This window comes from Diadema antillarum, unplaced genomic scaffold, assembly GCF_040938485.1.
Source record: "Diadema antillarum isolate AM-2024a unplaced genomic scaffold, OU_Dant_1.0 scf00000030, whole genome shotgun sequence".
NCBI classification, from domain to species: Eukaryota; Metazoa; Echinodermata; class Echinoidea; order Diadematoida; family Diadematidae; genus Diadema; species Diadema antillarum.
In genome coordinates, this window is record NW_027270919.1 from 213,256 (window position 1) to 232,350 (window position 19,095).

General features: G+C 37.5%; 1 protein-coding gene across 2 annotated transcripts; it reads left to right on the top strand.

Annotated features, from left to right (window-relative positions):
• Positions 1 to 1,790: 1,790 nt before the first annotated feature.
• LOC139740865 (uncharacterized) lies at positions 1,791 to 15,865 on the top strand. Of its 2 annotated transcripts, XM_071651459.1 has the most exons (3): positions 1,791 to 3,030; positions 12,587 to 12,831; positions 14,589 to 15,865. In XM_071651459.1, exons 2-3 carry the CDS (start codon positions 12,661 to 12,663, stop codon positions 15,738 to 15,740), a joined length of 1,323 nt encoding a protein of 440 aa, XP_071507560.1. In that variant the 5' UTR covers positions 1,791 to 3,030; positions 12,587 to 12,660; the 3' UTR covers positions 15,741 to 15,865. The 2 variants fall into 2 exon arrangements, with proteins under 2 accessions (XP_071507560.1, XP_071507553.1); XM_071651452.1 differs by lacking the exon at positions 1,791 to 3,030 and having other exon boundaries at positions 12,304 to 12,831.
• The last annotated feature ends 3,230 nt before the right edge of the window (positions 15,866 to 19,095 follow it).

A 19,095-nucleotide genomic window follows, 5' to 3' on the forward strand; every position in this document is an offset into this window, starting at 1 on the left:
TATTGATACACATCCTAGCTAATGTAAGTTAGAAATCACTCACTTATACGCTGAATTGAACTTGATTATAATGATTGTAAATGCAATAAAAATTACAATATTTTAATAATTTTAATATATTTTTGGTCATATGTCAAATTAGGGGAAAATGCCATTTTTTTTTCTATTTTTTGTCCATATTCTAAAATGTCTCAATATATTGTCATGAAAATTGTGATCACTTTCCAGTCAGGTGATAGCTTTGCCTTTCATTGGTAAGAAGTTTGTTTAAATGTCTGTCTGTCCACCTGTCTGTTTGTTTGTATCATTTTTCATCTGAAAAGATGCATGGCTGGATAGCCCATATTCAGCTGCACTATAGTTGTTCTTCCATATAGGTTCCTTGAAAATGAGGCGGCACCGTTTCACACTGTTTCATGCACCCTGCTCTTTGCGATAAGTGAATGAAGCGGGATCTTTACATGATGTGCCTCTTACACATGGAACCTCCATTTATTTTGATGTCCTTTCCAAGGGACACAGTGTTTTGTTCCTTACTATAACACGGGGGAAGGAATAATTACACATTACTACATTGTCTTGGAAGCAAGGAGAGTTATGACTACTTAGTATGAGATCTTGTCCATTTTCACACAAGCTATCACATTACGCCAACTCGGACCTCAGAAGACGAGATCTCACAATTTCTTCCTTTTCTTCTTGTGAACAAAAATGCTTGGCGGTCTCAAGCTTCAGTAGCCCAGTGTTTGGGATCCTCGCCATGTCATGATGGTGCCTGCGGAGATTTTTTCCCCCAATTATTTGTCAATAAGAAATAGAACTATTCGTTGGCTTTTATAATTTTTCTTCAAAGCACAAACCTGTTGCTGATGAGTTACGTTCACGCAACCATCATAGGTACAACGCTGCATGATTTATTCCCAAATCAAAGACCTTAGAGGCTATGAAGCAATAGAAAGCGCTTGTGTGTGTGCGTGTGTGTGTGCGTGTGTGTGTGTGTGTGTGTGTGTGTGTGTGTGCATGTGTGTGTATGTAGCCTACGTCTACAGAAATCGCTTCTTTAAAACGTTTAACCGATATTAATGCACGCCATGGCCGTATATGGATTACAAACACCAGTCAGTATTGGACCCCGGTATTGTGCCTGCTTGAACTATTAACAGGATCAAGTAGAAAATAATTGTCCTTGTAGTGTCGAAGTTCCTATGGCAACCGCCATGTCCCTTTCTCTTACAACTGTTTCCCATCTGTACAAAATCTCTAGTACCATTTGCTTTCTGCATATCAAAAGATCTACTTTATTGAAGACGTCAACCAATGACTCATTACTATCCAACACACCTTCAAAATCACAGACTCAGTGCTCATGGTTCCTGAATATGGACAAAACCGTCATTTTGCACCTTTTCACCCTATACTCCTTTCAAAAATATCATTCTTTGTTTGCGGAAAGTCGACTACCCAAGGGAAAGGTATAGCTACAGGGCATTCATGTATTTCATTTCTATATCCTTTGGGGTCCCTCTGGGTTGTTGCAAAAATCAACGTTGAATAAGACACCGTCATGCCGTCACTGGTGTTGCCATGGGCGCCACAAGAATAAGTTTTTCCCATCAAGTTTTCGATCATGAAATCCTTGTCTAACACCTTATATTATTTCATCAAAGTGAAAACCTGTAAGTTTCCGTTAATCACCTATACGTAACAAAATCATCATTATAGGCCTTTTGATTATCATCAACGGCCATGTAAAGACACCAGCACCCAGGCTATGAAGAAGAGACAAGACACCAGCACCCAGGCTATGAAGAAGAGACAAGGTTGTAATTGTTACCTCCTATTAGAAGACACATTATGAGCTTTAGATCTGCCATGCGAAAGCTAGTAAATACGACGTTACAAGGCTAAAAGCAAAACAAAAAATCTCAAATGGTATTCTTGCACATGCGCAAGACATCACCTGTCTCCATTGTTCAACCCGGGAGACTGCTCCGTTTTAGAGTTCGCGTCCCAGATCTAAAGCTCGCTAGTGTGGCTTATTAGAAGAAGTAACAACAATAGCAATATTATGCTCACACTTTATTACACCTCTCTATTTCTTTTCATGTCTCTGTTCATGTCTATCCCTCCCTTTCTCTCGTTTTGCATTTTTTCCATTTGTATAATCGTAATATCCCTTTTACATCCCCTCAAGTCCAGTCTCTCTTCAATTTGATTATCAGCAGATTGTCTCCTTTTCTGTCCGCTAGAAACATTCACAGGCTAAGCTACCGGAATCCTGTACATGAGAGTAATGATAATGGACATGTCTTTACCTCATGAAGTACAAGGGAAGAGGAATTAGCTACGGGTTTTAGATCATGAATCTATTGAACAATTAGCGCCGATGTTTATCTGCAGAGTGATTAATCTAAGCGCACAATTTTAACAGCTGCCAAGCTACACTCCAAACAATGGAAGATATTCTGAAAGTTTAGACGGATTAATTTTATTTCAGTGTACCCACGTCATTATTATGCCCTTGTGGAATTCCCCGAGCATTGCGTAAGTGTGATGGAAGTATGAATGTAGGGCGGTTTCACTGGTAAGTTTTGTAGCAAACATGCGCAGTAAAAGTTTTAATACATTGTTATTGGTTTCTGTCGATGTCAACCTCAGTGAGCGACGTCAATAACTTCTTCTGGATCCGGAGAGTCAGCTTTCCGGAATAGATTGCGTGGAAAAATTCTTTAGATGCAATACCATGTGAAATGAAAATATATTCTCTCTATTGCTCGGTTAAAAGATCAATAGCAGCAAAATGTCGCGTAGTCTTATGATACGTTGTGTGGTTGTTCTGCTGTCATATCACCATGGCGTGCAATGCACTCCAGCTCGTGCTTCGTGCGACGCCCAATGCAGCTATTCAGAGGGAACGCGAGAAGCAGACTGTGAAAACAGACAGCTAAGTGAAGTACCCATGGAGTGTAATGCTGCTACCTACCTCTCGTTAATGAGGTTCTCATCTTGTCCAACAATAAAATCAGACAGGTAAGACACCATCAAAGTCATACATGATCAAATAGGTGAAAAGGTTAGTGAATTCCAATGATACAGTGACACTGCCCGTGGTCTATAGTGATTAAACATTGCGATAATGCCATACCCTCAACATTCCCCCTGTCGTCCACATCAAAACAAAATCATCTTTTGGCAGTAGTGCAGCAACAATGATCTCTTTCTTTTTTATTGCGATTTTACTGGAAAGATTGATATCAAACCGAATGGCAGAATTAAGTTTCACGAAGATCACGAACAGTGGTATTGGTCCTGTCCGCATTAATATACATATTAGACGAAGCGACTGTATGTATGATGATATTATTTATACTCTTCCTTTGGTTTGTAGACAACATTTGTGTTATTGCAACATCTCATTCACATTAATCAATTTGATTTGATTTGATTTATATGTATTCTCTGTATGACAACATTTACAATTCTTTCTTTTTCAATAATTATCAAAAATATACAATTTTGATAGTCATTATAGCTAGTTTCTACAATTTCAACAATTTTGATTACATACATCTGTAAGACAAATACAGTACATTTGTTATGAATTGCCGTACAGAACGGTCGCCAATAATAAGCTCTACGCTTGACCCTTTAGCAACAGATGATACAGTACATTAATGCAATAAGGCAATAGTATAAAATTTCTTGGTATTTGTATGGATAATAAACCTTCATGGAAAGATCATGTTCATGTTCTTTGTGAAACAATTTCACAAATTTTGATATATCAATAGACTGAAATATCTTTTACCATTTTCTACATTAACAATGCTTTACTCCAGTTTTATCTCACTTAATTTGAATTACGGAATTCTAGTTTGGGGCAATACGCATGCAATTCCTTTTGGAAAACATTTTATTATTGAAAAAAAAAATTGTTGAGAGTAATTTTTAACTTAAATCCGCGTGATCAGACTGAGACTTTGTTTTGCGATAATAAATTCTTAGAATTAGAATAGATTACAGTAATTTATTGACGTATTCACGTACAAATAGACATGATACCCGTACAGTGTCGCTATAGTCAAATAAAGACTACTTTGAATGAAGAATAGAAGAGATATAAGAACAGCTATTCAAGAAGTATACACCGTTCAGCACCCTATATGGTCCTTCATTTGTAAAGGACCATATAAAGATAGTGCAATCATTTTGAAGTGTATTCTACTTCTAAACAACAAACCGAAAGTTTGAGAACAGATATCAAATGTCTACAATTGTTCAAGCTATAAATCTCAAATTCATCTCATGTCAGACACAATGTGAATATTCAAATTACATTGTACATCAAAATAAATGTTGTTCCTATCTTTTCTGTCTTACAGGTGGAAGCCAACGCCTTCACTGGCGCACCGAAGCTGAAACAGATCGATCTTCAAAGTAACAATCTCAAGATATTCGACCGTCTTGCCCTAAATGGCTCTGGTAATCTTCGACGCATACACTTGAGCAACAACGGCATCAAAGACATTGCAACAGACACATTTCAGTGTGTGACCAAATTAGAGTCCATTGCCCTGTACATCAACAGCTTGTCAAGTCTTAGTTATGGTGTCTTTGATAATTTGAGGCATCTAGAAGTTCTCGATCTCGGGTTTAACAATCTCAAAATATTACCAAGTGACATTTTTGCCCCCCTGAGTCGACTTCAGACGCTCATCCTTTCTAACAACCAGTTGATTTCTCCTGGAAGAGTTTTTCTCCCACAAATCACGACTCTGGACATGCGCAATAACAACTTGACGAGGCTTGAGCATCTTACGGAGGAGACACTGGGTCGTCTTCAAGTATTTTTACTCGAAGGCAATCCCTGGAACTGTGACTGTCAACTAGAATCACTTCGTCTTTGGTACTCCAAAGTACATTTGAAAGGAGATTATGGAACATACGTCGATAGTCCCACCTGTCATAAGCCGCCTTCCCTCGCTAAGCAACCAATAAACGGAGTTCTTGAGTTATATTGCCCAAATTTAGACATCAGCTCTACCACTGACTTACCAAAGAGCACTGAAGATTTATCTGATGAAAATCAGGACTGTCACATTACCGGAACTAAGTACACCTAATTCTCAAGGTAGCAGTTACGCTAAAATATTTGTTTCACTCTTGTTAATTCTTTTAGTAGTGTCGGTAGTGATGAGTATATTTTCTAATTTGATATACACATGCTGCAGAAAGTTTCGTGACTGTCCTGTTGTTTAATTTGCGATTAAACCACAGGAAAAGAGACGACAGTCAACTTACGCATTCTAACAGCACTCCGTCTCCTCAAACATCATGTCAGAACGAGCAAGGAATAAATGTGAATACGTCAATGGTAAATAAGTCAGCTGAAAGTACAATTAAACGAGCCAAGTCTGAAAGCGGGCCACTAGCCAGTGAGATTTCCAATGATAAGAACCTCAGCTAAAGAACAAAGAAGTGAACATACAATGTCTGACAGCATGCAAAGTATCAACGAGACTACACCAACAAAGAATAACGAAAAACGGATACGACAGTTGATGCCAGGAAAACACTAAATGTGCCATCCCAATGTATATCAGAAGAGAGAGAGAGAGGGTCCGAAAGTGCCCACGTTTTTAATTTCCATCCCCTTTCACAAAAGGTTTCAGAAAAAAAAATGCTCTGCTCTCCGGTACACATATTACAAGCCGATGGCACGCAGCAACTGGGTTGGTTCTCATATATGTGTCTGTTTAATCTACTGTTTTAGAGGAAATCCACCCACAAAATAGATAAACTTCAAAAGAAAGATAAAAAAATTCTCTACTGAACGATACGAAATGACAATAATCATATAAGATATAAGGAAGACGATGTAATGACATTTTGAAATTTCACATTTTTCAAAAAACATTTCTTGATCAGTCCTTATGAATATTCAAATTAGCAAGTTGACGATGCCATGCTCTCACAATTTCTTATTCATTTCACATACAGAAATGACAAGAATATATTCTACTTCAACTTTTGGAATATTAAATTTGTCTTAAAACCACCAAAAAAGTGTAAACTCTGATATATCTTAGCGTGGGAACATGTTTTACTGTACGAACTAAAAATGACAATTTTTTCCGAATCTCATATACAACATATCATACATGAAAAATTTTGAGGGTTTGACATCATCTACCCTCTCATTTGAATATTCACAAGGATTGACAAAAAATGTGATATTCTGTCATTTTTGTATCATTTTGTAGGGAATATTTTTTTTCTTTCTCTTGAAGTCTATTTATTTTTTAGGTGGATTTCTTCTTTAAATGGCATTTACTTGGGGCTGTACTATTATTAATGCACAATAAGGTCCGGTGTGCTGGCATCTCTCGATCCAATGCAGTCTAGAGCGTAATACCAGTGCTAAGAAAGAAATATAGGGATATCGTACTTCTTTCAAAAAGAGGTGGATTGCCAGAATTAGATCAGATTAAAAAATATTTATTTAAATTTTTCAAAAATTGAGATTTAATATACATTTCTGATTCGAAGAGACCGAACAATGTCCAATGTCACCAACCAATCATAAATCATGTCATGTGTGTATAAATAATTATAGTTGGATTATATTGATGAGATGAAAAGATGGTGTATGTACACGTTTGATGACTACTCTCTTTATTATTGGTATATATTTACACTTGTATTACATTCCTTGGGAGTAGCATAACAGAAGATTTGTACTATTATGTTTGTTTTTAGAGAATGCAATAAGTGTCACTATAACAACTACTTTATGCCACACGAATGTATTTCGTTCCTTTAGTGTAAAAGTTGAAGAAAGTGTATGACAGATATATACGTACATATATATGTATTCAATATGTAGATAATGCAAATATATGAAGCTTTATCACAAAGACGTGTTATATATATCATATTGCGTTCCTTTATATTATCCGTCAGCCATCCATTTTGTTTTCCATTTGACGAAAGGCTCCTTGTAAATATCATTGTCTCTGTTAATGAATGTTTTGTGAATCTTCCTCCCCAACCTTTACTTGACACGGATACAGATGATATGACCCTGCGTAACAAAACCCATAAAAGGTCACTTTTAATATTGCGAGGGAATAGATTCTCAGCTTTCAATGATGATACATGCATGTGTAACTCGTCAAGATTGGATGTTCCTACCTACCCACAAACATAAATGATGAATATATATATATATATATATATATACATACATAAACCTACTAGAATGTTGCTTTTAAGAAAAAAAGACTGCAGTTCATGGTCTATTCAAGTGCCCAAACAGCCAAAGGGCCCTGCCTTTGCTGCCACACAGGTCTGGTGGATATCTAACAACAGCGCAGAACTACTTTGCAAGCCTACCTATTTGCTTACTCTATTAAAGTCCAGAAAAACATTCTACGTAAAGCATCAAACCCATTGAAGTGGCACCGGACAGCATTCCGACACAGAAATAGTTCTATAAGCTCCCTTCATTACAAATACCACCATCATCCCTCTGTATAGTGACTTCCTAGGCTGAAACTGCTTAATTTGGTTTTGTGGGACGGAATCGCACATTTGTGACAGTTTAACTCACTAAACACAACGTATGCGTCGATTATTAAGAAAGTAACATATGGACCATGCTTCATATCAATAAGCAAAAAAAAATATTTACATTGACATCAGTTCAATGTTTGAACATCTTGACCTGGACACACAGTATATATATATATATATATATATATATATATATATATTTATTTATTTATTTATTTATATCAATTTGACATTAAAAAAATTATATGTGTGATCCTATTTTTGATATCATGCATGTTAAATTAACAATACTTACTGTATACAAATTTGGGACTTGCTTCTTTCTGCCAAAATATGGCTGAGTGTAATGTAAATTTGACAAATTCTTAGCAGAATTTATGACTTGTATAGCTTTTTTTTGAAAATATGACATTGAATGACTCACATTTCAAAGCGCATTTGTATTCTAGTGTGATCTGATGTTATGTGGTGAATAATAATTCTATGTTGCGCCATTTAGTGGCAAACGAACGTAATGTAGCCATTAGAATGTTGTTTCTTGTCACCTTCATGTAACAGAAAAGGTCGAGAAGGCGAGGAATTATTTCGCCTTCTTGATGGCACTCTCAAGCTTCAGTAGCTTAGAATTTGAGAACCTCTCCATGTCATAGTGCCACGGGGAGATTTTTTATTCCCCCGAAGTATTTGACAATAGTGAAACCCCCCCCCCCCTTTTTTTTTGCGATGCACAAACATGCTGCTTCTGAGTTCCGTTTCCTAATTACAAACTAACACAACCACCATAGGCTTACAGGATTCATTCCCAAATCAAAGCCTACCAGCAACTGAGGGGTTAAGAGGCGACACAAACCACTTTCAATCGAGGGTCACTATACCAAGGAGGTTGAAGAGATGGAGTAACAACAAAGTTATTCCCTTTGATCCATGTTCAAAGCCGCCGCTCAAAAATATTTGAATCATGTGCCAAACAGGATCTGCCGCGCCGATACGAAGACAATTGACTCGTGTCACATTGCATAATCACCAACCACTTTCAAAGGAAGATATGTCTTTGTGATGGTAATTACTTTTCGCTATCCCTTCTTATAAACGGTAGGTGGTACAGACATGACAGACACGAGGATGCGCGAACAGAAATTGAGGAAAAAATGCTGAAATGAAGATGAAAATTACTCGACTGGGCATATGCGGGCACTAATCTGATATATCTATCAATAAAGAATTATTTACACTTTTGTGCAAATTTCTTGACGGAATTGACTTTTGTTTTACATGCTTTATTACTAAGAGAAATGTCATTTCATTTAATAAATAGATAAGCAAAATATGGCCAGCATTATGATAACGTTAAAAATGAATCTTCAGATTGCTCAGCAAGACGGCGTCTTGGAACATCGATCATCAAAGGCACAAGTGCACCTGTGGAATTCTTTTGTACATCAATAGAAATCTTACAACTGTTTGAATATTTACAGCCAGTTGGAACTCCATGTATAAGACCTCCTTGACTATACTATGTGCATGTGTGTTTACAGTGGCCGCTCCTTTAACCGATGCAAGGCATGGCGTAGTCTTATGGATTGCACTACTGTACTTTGTAGGTACTAAGTCAACTTGAATTATTTTACAAAATCAAACAGAAAATGCTCGTCAAATAAAAGTGTCGAAATTCGTACAGCAACTGCCATTTCATTTATTCTGTCACGAGTAAACTGTTTTCTAACTGTATGCAGAATCACCACCACGCTCTGTTTTTCTGCATGACAAAAGATATCTACTTCTGGCCGAGGTCAACCACTGAGTCATTATCAATCAGCACATACCACCCAATCATAATCACAGACTCAGTGTTCATGGTTAATAGCTATGGACAAAGCCCTTATGTTGCTTCTTGCCACCCTACTCATTTTGTACAGATCTTCTTTTTTTTTAATGTCGACTGTATACCAAGGCTGAGAAGTATCTGCAGATCATTCATGTACTCAGTATTTCCTTTCTATAGCCTTTGGGTCGATGTAAACATTGACTTTGAATCCATCATCATGCTGTAACTGGTGCTTGCATGGGGAATAACCCCCCCCCCCCTCCAAGCTTTCAATCGTAAAAGGCCTGTCTAACAACTTTTATTTTATCACAGCACGAAGTTATTATTAATAAGATCTTTATAGTCATTCACAACAAACACAACCATCAATAGACCATCTCGGTTATCCTATAAGTCATAATAATGGACACTAGCAACAAAGAGAGATGCAGAAGCGACGAAAGAAAATGACAAAGGAGTGCTTTCAATTAATTACGGGGTGTGTTCGTGCACGTTTCAATATGTTTTTAGCAAGGGGCAACAACTTCCGTAGCATTTGGTTCCACTAAAGTTATACACTCACCACACATACATGCAAACAAAGCAAAGTATAATGATAATAAAATTAAAAAAATGTATCATTATCGTCATTGATTTCATATGAAGTTGTGTATACCGCGGAGCTACGTTGTTACTCCATACTTACATGCACCTCTGTTTTTCTTTGAGCTGTCTCTATTTACGCGTCACCGATTGAATTTTCTTTTTACGCATCCCCTCATCTGTCTATTCTGTATATACTTATCTATCTCTAATTTGTTTCTTTACTCATTAATTCCCCTCAAGTTCAGTCTGCGTTTTAAAGACTACGAGTTGATTATCTGCAACTTTTTTGTCCGCAAGAAGCATCCTGAGGCTTTACTGTATAGACCTCATATCGGAATAAGACTGTGAATTGGCTGTAACCTAGTGAAGTGAAGGAAAAGATGAACAATCTAAGGATTAAGTTAAGGATCTAAGGATCTAAACTGAGTTGGATGATTAGTGCCTGCCTTAGGCATGAATGGTTAAATAGAACTCATAGAGCTAAAGTTACATGGGGAGTCCCTTTATAAAAGATAGTCTGATCTAATCCTAGTCTCACAGTCAGTCTAGTTTTGTTTAGGTGTATGACTTCAAAATGTCATAGATAATTTCCATTTCATACAAAAGTTTCATTTCAACGTCTACTCTCTCTCTCTCTCTCTCTCATAGGGCTTAATGTAGGCCTACTTTATTTATATAATATTTATGGATATTATAGGGCATTCTTAATACTATTTGATAGTAATATGACAGATATACATAAAAACACTATCAATATATCACAGCCTTTATTGTCTTTTCATTTATTCTTTTAATCTAAACCTTATAAAGGCATTGTACAGTTCTGGTTGAGATGAGGATTCAGCTTTTAACGTTCTGTGAGATATTTAGAAACCACTCTATAAAATTTTAAATATTATTCTATTATTTCATAAGAGGTTTGTCATTGTCTCACACACACATACACACACACACACACACACACACACACACACACACACACACACACACACACACACACACACACACACATGTACAAAGTTGGAAACGTGCAGCCCCGTCTATACAAAAACTGTAGGCCTACATCCCTTTAACTGCAGCCATCTTGTCGCACCGACAAAGACATACGTACCAGTAGTATTGTCACGCGGGTCGGAGGGGATTCCCCGAACGAAAGTCTGCAATAATGGGCTGCTTTGTGTGGAACAAACGAGGGAGGTTCAAGGCCCATCTCCCTGAATGAACTGTGCTGTTATTATTCAAAACCATATTTCGCCCAAAACAGTATACATTGCTATTCTCATGGATGAGTGTACGTTACTTCAGATTTAGCTGTGTAGTGAAAACAAACAGCTCGCCTGTGGATGTGTACGAATCTATGTGTATTATGCCTGCATGATACAGACAACGCGTACGGCGTCGAGATCGGCGCTCAGAATCCTCGAAATTACCAATCTTTTACGTAATTTTTGAATACAAACTCGTTGTGGCTGACATAAATGTTCAGGTGGACAATATTTGACAGTTTCAAGGAATTTCGGGGTCAATTTTGGAAGAAAAGTAGATAATTTCATCTAAACGATACGGCGATTTTGGGTTTGTTTTCACTCCTACCCTTTTGACAAGGCTTCGTGGCTGAGACTACCGGCAAGGGTGAACGTAAACCACACCGAGGCCCGAATTCACGGGTGGCACAATCTTTGTCCATGATTTAAAGGCATTATTTACCATTTGCAGATGAAACAATAACCCAGCTTTAGTGCTTCAAAATAGTTCTAAAATATGAGTTAGGCATAAAAACAACCATTGTAAAAATTCTAATCTGGATAATCAATGTTAAGTATTATTAGATAAATGTGACCAATAGTTATAATAAAATTGTTTCTAGACTAAACAGTCTACAGTTATGGTTTAATAGGAAAAACAGTGATATCTCCCTATATTTTAGGTTTTATTGCAAATTTTTTTTTTATACATGACAGGATGTTTTGTGATACATCTGACCTACACACATGCATCAAATGTGATAAGTCGAAAATTTTTAAAATCACTGCTCCCAAAGGTAAACTGTACCTTTAAAACCATGGACAAAGACCGTTGTTTTGTACGGGGCGCCAAGTGTCGGAAGGCCCTCTCACGTTAGGAAATCAGTCATTTCTTCGACAAAATGTCCATTTCCTAACAAAATGATCATTTCGTTAACGAAATGGACGTTTTGTCGACGAAATTACTGATTTCGTAACTTAATAGGCCATGCGACACTTGGCGCCCCATTAAAAACTAAGGTCTTTGTCCATGGTTTCAACCATGGACAAAGATTGTACCGCCTTCGCGAATTTTTAGTCTCATTCCTCGGCCACGAGGCCTTGTCAAAAGGCTACACCCGAACAAAATGTCCGACTATAAGTGAACATGTTACTGTCGATATTAACAACAGCAAACGACATCTGTATCTTCCTCTGGAAACAGATTCGATTTTCCTGGATGCATCAATTGGAAGTTATATTTGTACACATGAAAATTCAAGATATATTATCCTCTCTCTAGTATTGCTCAGTTTAACGCCAATATCAGCGATGGGGACAAAGCTTGTGATACTTTGTCTGGTTGCTCTTCTGTTAGATTACTATAGCGGGCAACGTTTGACCACTCCGATCCGTGCTTCATGCGACACCAAATGCACCTATTTAGAGGGAATGCGAGAAGCAGACTGTGATTATAGACAGCTGAGTGAAGTACCCATGGAGTGTAATGCTGCTTCCCACCTCTCGTTACGTCACAATCAGATCGAGAGAATCGAACCAGGAACCTTCGAGGGCTTCTCCAACCTAGAGGTTCTCATCTTGTCCTACAACAGAATCAGACAGGTAAGACGCCATAACATTTACACGACAGTGTCTCTTCATTTGGATCGCTCGGATCAGCAATAAAATATAATTTGCAGAGTATGAGAATCCTTTAAAGCATTCCATTTCTTTTCTTCTTCTTTTTTTGTCTGTAAACGAGTCCATCTGGTGCAAACAGTAAACAGAGTAGGGTCATACAGTGTATATATATAAGCTCAATTAAAAGGGGGATTAAAAAATTGCAGTAAAACAATGACATCGATCTGAATGATAGATTAAAGGGGGTGATGCTGATGTCAACACCTCACAACGTTCGCGTTCGTTTGCACATCAAAATAAAAATATCTTTTGCCAATAGTGCAACAATAGTGATACCTGGCCCTATCACATCATTGCAACGCATATTGCAAGTGGGATTCACACGTAGGCAACTCAGCGGGATTCAAATCTCGAGATTTGGGTCGCCCTCTAAATTTCCAGATTTTTGCCCGTGAGGACAAATAACCATACTTGGCCTAATTATTGTTATTGCGGTCAGCATCACGATGCAAATCCCAAGAAATCCTCCTCTTATAAATTATCGCGATAATTCGCCCCGCCATGACGGTGTGACCTCTAAAGCAAAATAATCTCTAGATTTTACATCCCATCATTCAAAGCGCACATCCAGCGTGCGCATCGCACCACTGTGACGCACAAGAACAAAGGGACAAAGAGAATCAGCGCCCTGTGTGCGCCAGTTTGGCACATTTTATTTTAGGAAAATAAGACGAGCCGAAGGCATTGGTATATTCTTATTTTGTTATACTCTTCATTCTCTTTGTAGACCAAAATTTTATAATTTCAACTTCACAATGACTTCACATAAAGGGGATAGAATATTTTTATTTTTCGCTTTATTTTTTACAGTGAGAGCTAGTTATGCTATATAAACGTCAATTTGAGTTTCATTAGGATCACAAGTAGAATGAGAAAGATGTTTACTATTCTAAACAGTTTCACATGCCTCGCTGAACAGTTTTCTTGGTCGAAATCACATTTACACAGCGGACGAAGATCATCAATTCGCTCCCCCCCCCCCCGCATCCATTGGTTTGTAGTCAAACATTCCAATGAAATTCAGTGTTTTTGACGTTAAAGATTTGGCAGCAGCAACCATAGTACTCGTGAAAATGAATCATTGCTATTGAGTATTACAACATCACCATGATTTGTGACGGATGACATGAGTCTTGCCTAGTTTGGTTTCTTTTTTTTTTTCATATTGAAAGTTATATTCATGACAAGGCTAATAAGCGGCTTATTTTGAAAGTAAGAATTCCCTTATTTCAAAGGATCAGATATTTTAATACTTGTGTAGATAAAAGGTATAAATTGCCGAGAAGTCAGTAAGACATGAGGAACGGAAATTGATTTCTTCTATTGGTTACAATCGCCACAATATATTGTGGAAATTTCAAACAGAACAAAAGAATGTAAAAAAATGGGTATTATAGTGGCCAGCAAGACACTTAATAGTCATGAACACAAATATTTAGTCTTGCAAGAACGTGATCGCGTTCTAAAAGAGGAAACACGTTAGTGAAGACCATAAAATATAGCCACTGGCAATGACATGTACATATCCGAACTCTCAAAATTAGAGGCATATCGCCTTAGATTGTAATACAAAGGACTATAAACCTTGAAGCTAAATCTCCCATTCACGTCTCATGCCATGCAAATTCTGAATATTCATAAGTGCATCAAAATAATTGCTGTTCCTATTTTCTCTTTAGTTGGAAGGCAACGCCTTCTCTGGTGCACCAAAGCTGAAACGGATTGACCTTCAAAGTAACAATCTCGAGATATTCGACCATCTCACCCTGAATGGCTCAAGTGATCTTCAGGACATATATTTGAGCAACAATAACATCTACGGCATTAAAACAGGCAGCTTTCAGTTAGTGGCCAATTTGAAGTTAATTGCTGTGTACAACAACAGCTTATCAAGTCTTAGTACTGGTGTCTTCGATAATTTAAGACATCTGGAAGTTCTCGACCTCGGGTCTAACAAACTGAAGATATTACCAAGCAACATTTTTGCGCACTTAAGTCGACTTCAAACGATCATTCTCTCTGACAACCAATTGATTTCTACTGGCAGAATTCTCCTCCTCCCGCAAATTACGACTCTGGACATGCGCAATAACAAATTGACGAGTCTGGAGAGTCTAACGGAGGAGAGACTGGGTAGTCTGCAAGTATTTTTACTCGAAGGCAATCCTTGGAACTGTGACTGTCAACTGGAAACACTTCGTCTTTGGTACTCCAGACTACAGTCGCAGGAAAATTTAAGAACATACGTTGATACTCCTACTTGTAATGAGCCGCCTTCTTTCGCCAAACAGCCGATAAATGGAGTGCGTGAGGGATTTTGCCCAAATTTGAACTTTAGCTGTCATAGCACTGACTCACCAAAGAGCACAAAAGGATCATCCGATGAAATCAACGATTTCACATCACCCGATACAAGTGAACCAAACTCTCCTGGTAAAAGTCACATAAAAGTAATTGTTCTGGTGATATTGGTTCTTTTAGCGATGATGTTAGTGTGTATAATGATATTATGTGCATTAAGATACAAAGGCCGGATTTGTAAGCAAGATTTGCTGTCAAACACCAATACAACAGACAACCGACAATCTGCAAATCCCGACAGCGCATCATTTCTTCAGAGCGAGCAACGAACCAATGAGAACGCGTTAGTAGAAAATGGCTCAACCGAATGCATGGAAGTTGAACTTATCACGTCCGAAAGTAGGCAACTCGTCAATGACAGCACTCCAATGATAAATCGCACAGTTGAAGCAGAATATGAACCTGCAAGGCCTGAGAACGAGCAACAAACCAATGAGACTACACCAGAAAAACTAATATTACGGCTGTAGAGGGCGGGAAAACGCCACCTGTGTCGTTCTGCTATTCATCAGAAGAGATAGAGAAAGTCCGAAGAAAGTTATCATTTTTAGTGGACAGGGGCGGATCTAGCTTTTTTTCTTTTCCAAGAAGGGGTTTTCAGGGGCTGAGCTGGGTATTACGAGAGAGCGAAGGGAGCGAGGGGGCGGGAGGGTGTGTGAGGGGGGCATTCCCCTCCCACAGTAGGGCGATTTTTCATTTTTAGGGTTGCCAGCTTGCGATTGTAAGCATACTTGCATGCTCTATTTTTTCTCCTTTTTTTCCCAAATATATATATATTTTTTTTTTTGGGGGGGTGCAGGAAGGGGAGGAAAGGGACTTTTTGTAAAAACGGAGTACAAAAGTCGCGTTTAAATAGCATTTACAAGCTAATTTCTAGGGAATTGACCAGTGGAAAGAATCATCGCATAGGACTATGATTATAACATGCGGGAGTGCATTATTTTATGTGATGGTGTATGAGAACCTCGGCGAGGGAGCGAAGCGACCGAGAGAGGGAGGGTGCGGGAGGTGGATACCCCTTCCCACGGTAGGGACATTTTGTAAAAACAGATTATAAAAGTAGCGTTTTTAGAGAATTTGAATAAAATTTCTAGGGAATTAAACATAGTAAAAAAAATCACTGAGAAGGACTATGATCATAACTTATGCAAATTATTCATTTTACTATATTTACGGACAGAGCGAGCGAGCCAATCTCACTTTGCCTTTCGTCTGAAATGTATTCACTAAAAGCTAAAACGTATTCGCATTGTTGGAGCAAAAAAAAAAAATTCCTACATGTATTAATAGAAAGAATAGAAGAAAAGGAAAAATGTATAGGGTTTACTAAAGGTATGTTCCACCGGGCACACTCGAGGACGCGAGGCTACCATCTATACACTAAATTTACTCATAAGTAAATATTAGTGTATAGATATAATAATATACTGTATATTGTTAGTGTATTATAATTTTCGCCCGGCTAGGGGCGAGCTTGTGCATTTTCAGTTATGAAATTGACAACTTTTAGACAAGAAAAGTGCCTATATTGTTCATTTTGGTCTTGAAATGATTGATTAACCATTTGTTGTTGGTTTGTGTGTTATTTTTTTTTTACTGGGCAGTCCAAAGGGGGGGGGGGGGAACCCTGACCCCCCCCCCCCCGTAGATCCGCCACTGCTCCCCCTTAAAATCAGGAGTTCAGTAGAAATTAGATCAGACAAAACGAGATTGATCTATCAAACGAAAGACATTGTTTACCATTTGTAGAGGAAATAAAAAAATCCAGGTTTAGTGCTTCAAAATAGTTCTAAAATGAGAGTTAGGGAGAGAAACAACCAGTGTAAAAAGTTAATCAGTATAATTAACATTAAGTATTGTTAGATATAAAAAATGTAGTAGCAATAGTTATAATAACAACGAACCGTCTACGGCTTTGGTTCAGTGAGAAAAATAGTGACATCTCCGTATATTTTACGTTTTATTGCAAAATTTTTACATGATAGGATGTTTTGTGATAGAACTGACCTACACATATGTATTATTAAATGTGATAACTCGTACAACTTTTAAATCACTGCTCCCAACGGTAAACAGTACCTTTAAGGCTGATTTCAGTTTGCACATAATTAAGACTATAAAGACCCTATAATTATATACATTGATTGTATACCATTAGAATAACTTCTCTCGGGAAGCATTGTGACATAAATCACGCTTGAATTGGGAACCAGTGTCTTCTAATGGCAGTTCGTTGTTTATTATTAGGAATGAGGGATGATGATTATAGACAGCATTATACTACGACAAAGGCAGGTATATTTCACATGGACCTTCGTACACAGTTCCTAGGGCGGAGGGGTGGGGGTAGTATAGTGCACATGGTGTGCACATAGCCAATAACAGGATCCATAACAGTGCGTTCATACCAGTCTTATTCATTCATTCATTCATTCATTTATGCATTCCCTCCTGCATTCATTCATTCACTCCCGCGTTCATTCATTCATTCATTCATTCATTCATTCATTCATTCATTCATTCATTCATTCATTCATTCATTCATTCAAAAGTATTTATGGTTAATACCGTTTGCTGACTATTATTGCTAATCACCTTTTTTTTTTTCGGGTCGGAATAAGTGGACCACAGTAACTCACACACGGGACCTGCGTTTTACTGCCTGTCCATAGAATGTAGGCTATTGCCTCTTAGAGGGGACAGTACTGTATGATTACGAGGGGCCAGTATGATTACACACAACCTACTCGGGAATCTCACTCGGTTCTTTTGGATTGGGAGGCAGACGAGCTACGCAGGTGAGCCGAATCCCCGCCATACTATATGAAATGATGAGTACTTTTTAAAACGGACATGTTTTCATATCATACAATGTTCAATGTCGCCAACCAGTCACGACCAATATTATGTGTGTTTTGATATTAAAATGTATTACAGATAGCTTTGAAAACAGAAGGAGATGGTCTATTCACACAGCCATTACGTTAGGGTGATTTCTCTATTTACCACTGCTATTGGTATGTACATCGGGAGCAATATGTACAGGGCATTCATTTAACAGCTACTGTAACTGTTTAAAAAATAGATAAAGATTTTAAGATTCGGATTTTCTTTTGCTTTGTATCATGCAGGCAGTTCTAAGTATTTGACTCATAAAAATAATACTTAAAGATGCCTGATTGTTAGTGTGAATTAAGAATTAGCTTTATCGGAAACGAATAGATTTATCTCTTTACTGTAAACATTGAGGAAAAGACAAAATGTAACCGTCATATCAAAACACAGATATTAGGTCATATCATACATAACAAAAATATATCAACATAGTACTTATCTAAAGATATTTGTTAATCGGCAGTTTTGTTTTCTGCTTGTCAAAAGGTTGCTTACCCTATGTGGCAAAGCCTATAAAGATAACTTTTATAAAAATTCCGAGAGTAGATTCTCAGTTTTCAATAATGATGTAGAACTCTTCAAGATTGAATGTCCCTAACCCATCAAAATGAATGAGGAAGAATATTAAACGTACAGGAATGTTACTTTTAAGAAAAAAAAAGATTTATACATAGAGTTCAGTGTGTATTCAATTGCCCAGAGGGCTCTGTCTCTTTGCCGTACATTTTAATGTATTATAACAAAACTACTATGTAGGTCTACCCATCTATATGTATATACATATACGAGTCCTGATAAATATTGTAACGTAAACATATTATTATCATGTTGACAACACTGTTTTGTAGCTTTTGTTGTGCATCTGTCATTGAAAGTGCTATGTTGTACGGGTGTGCTATATGGTGCAGTATTCTCAGAAAGAGAGATAAT

What these genes read in the sequence shown, in the direction of transcription:
- LOC139740865 (XM_071651452.1), top strand. Translation starts at nt 12,541, where the DNA reads ATGGGGACAAAGCTTGTGATACTTTGTCTGGTTGCTCTTCTGTTAGAT. An exon ending in CCTACAACAGAATCAGACAG is followed by an intron (nt 12,832 to 14,588) that starts GTAAGACGCCAT and finishes TTTTCTCTTTAG; the next exon opens with TTGGAAGGCAACGCCTTCTC.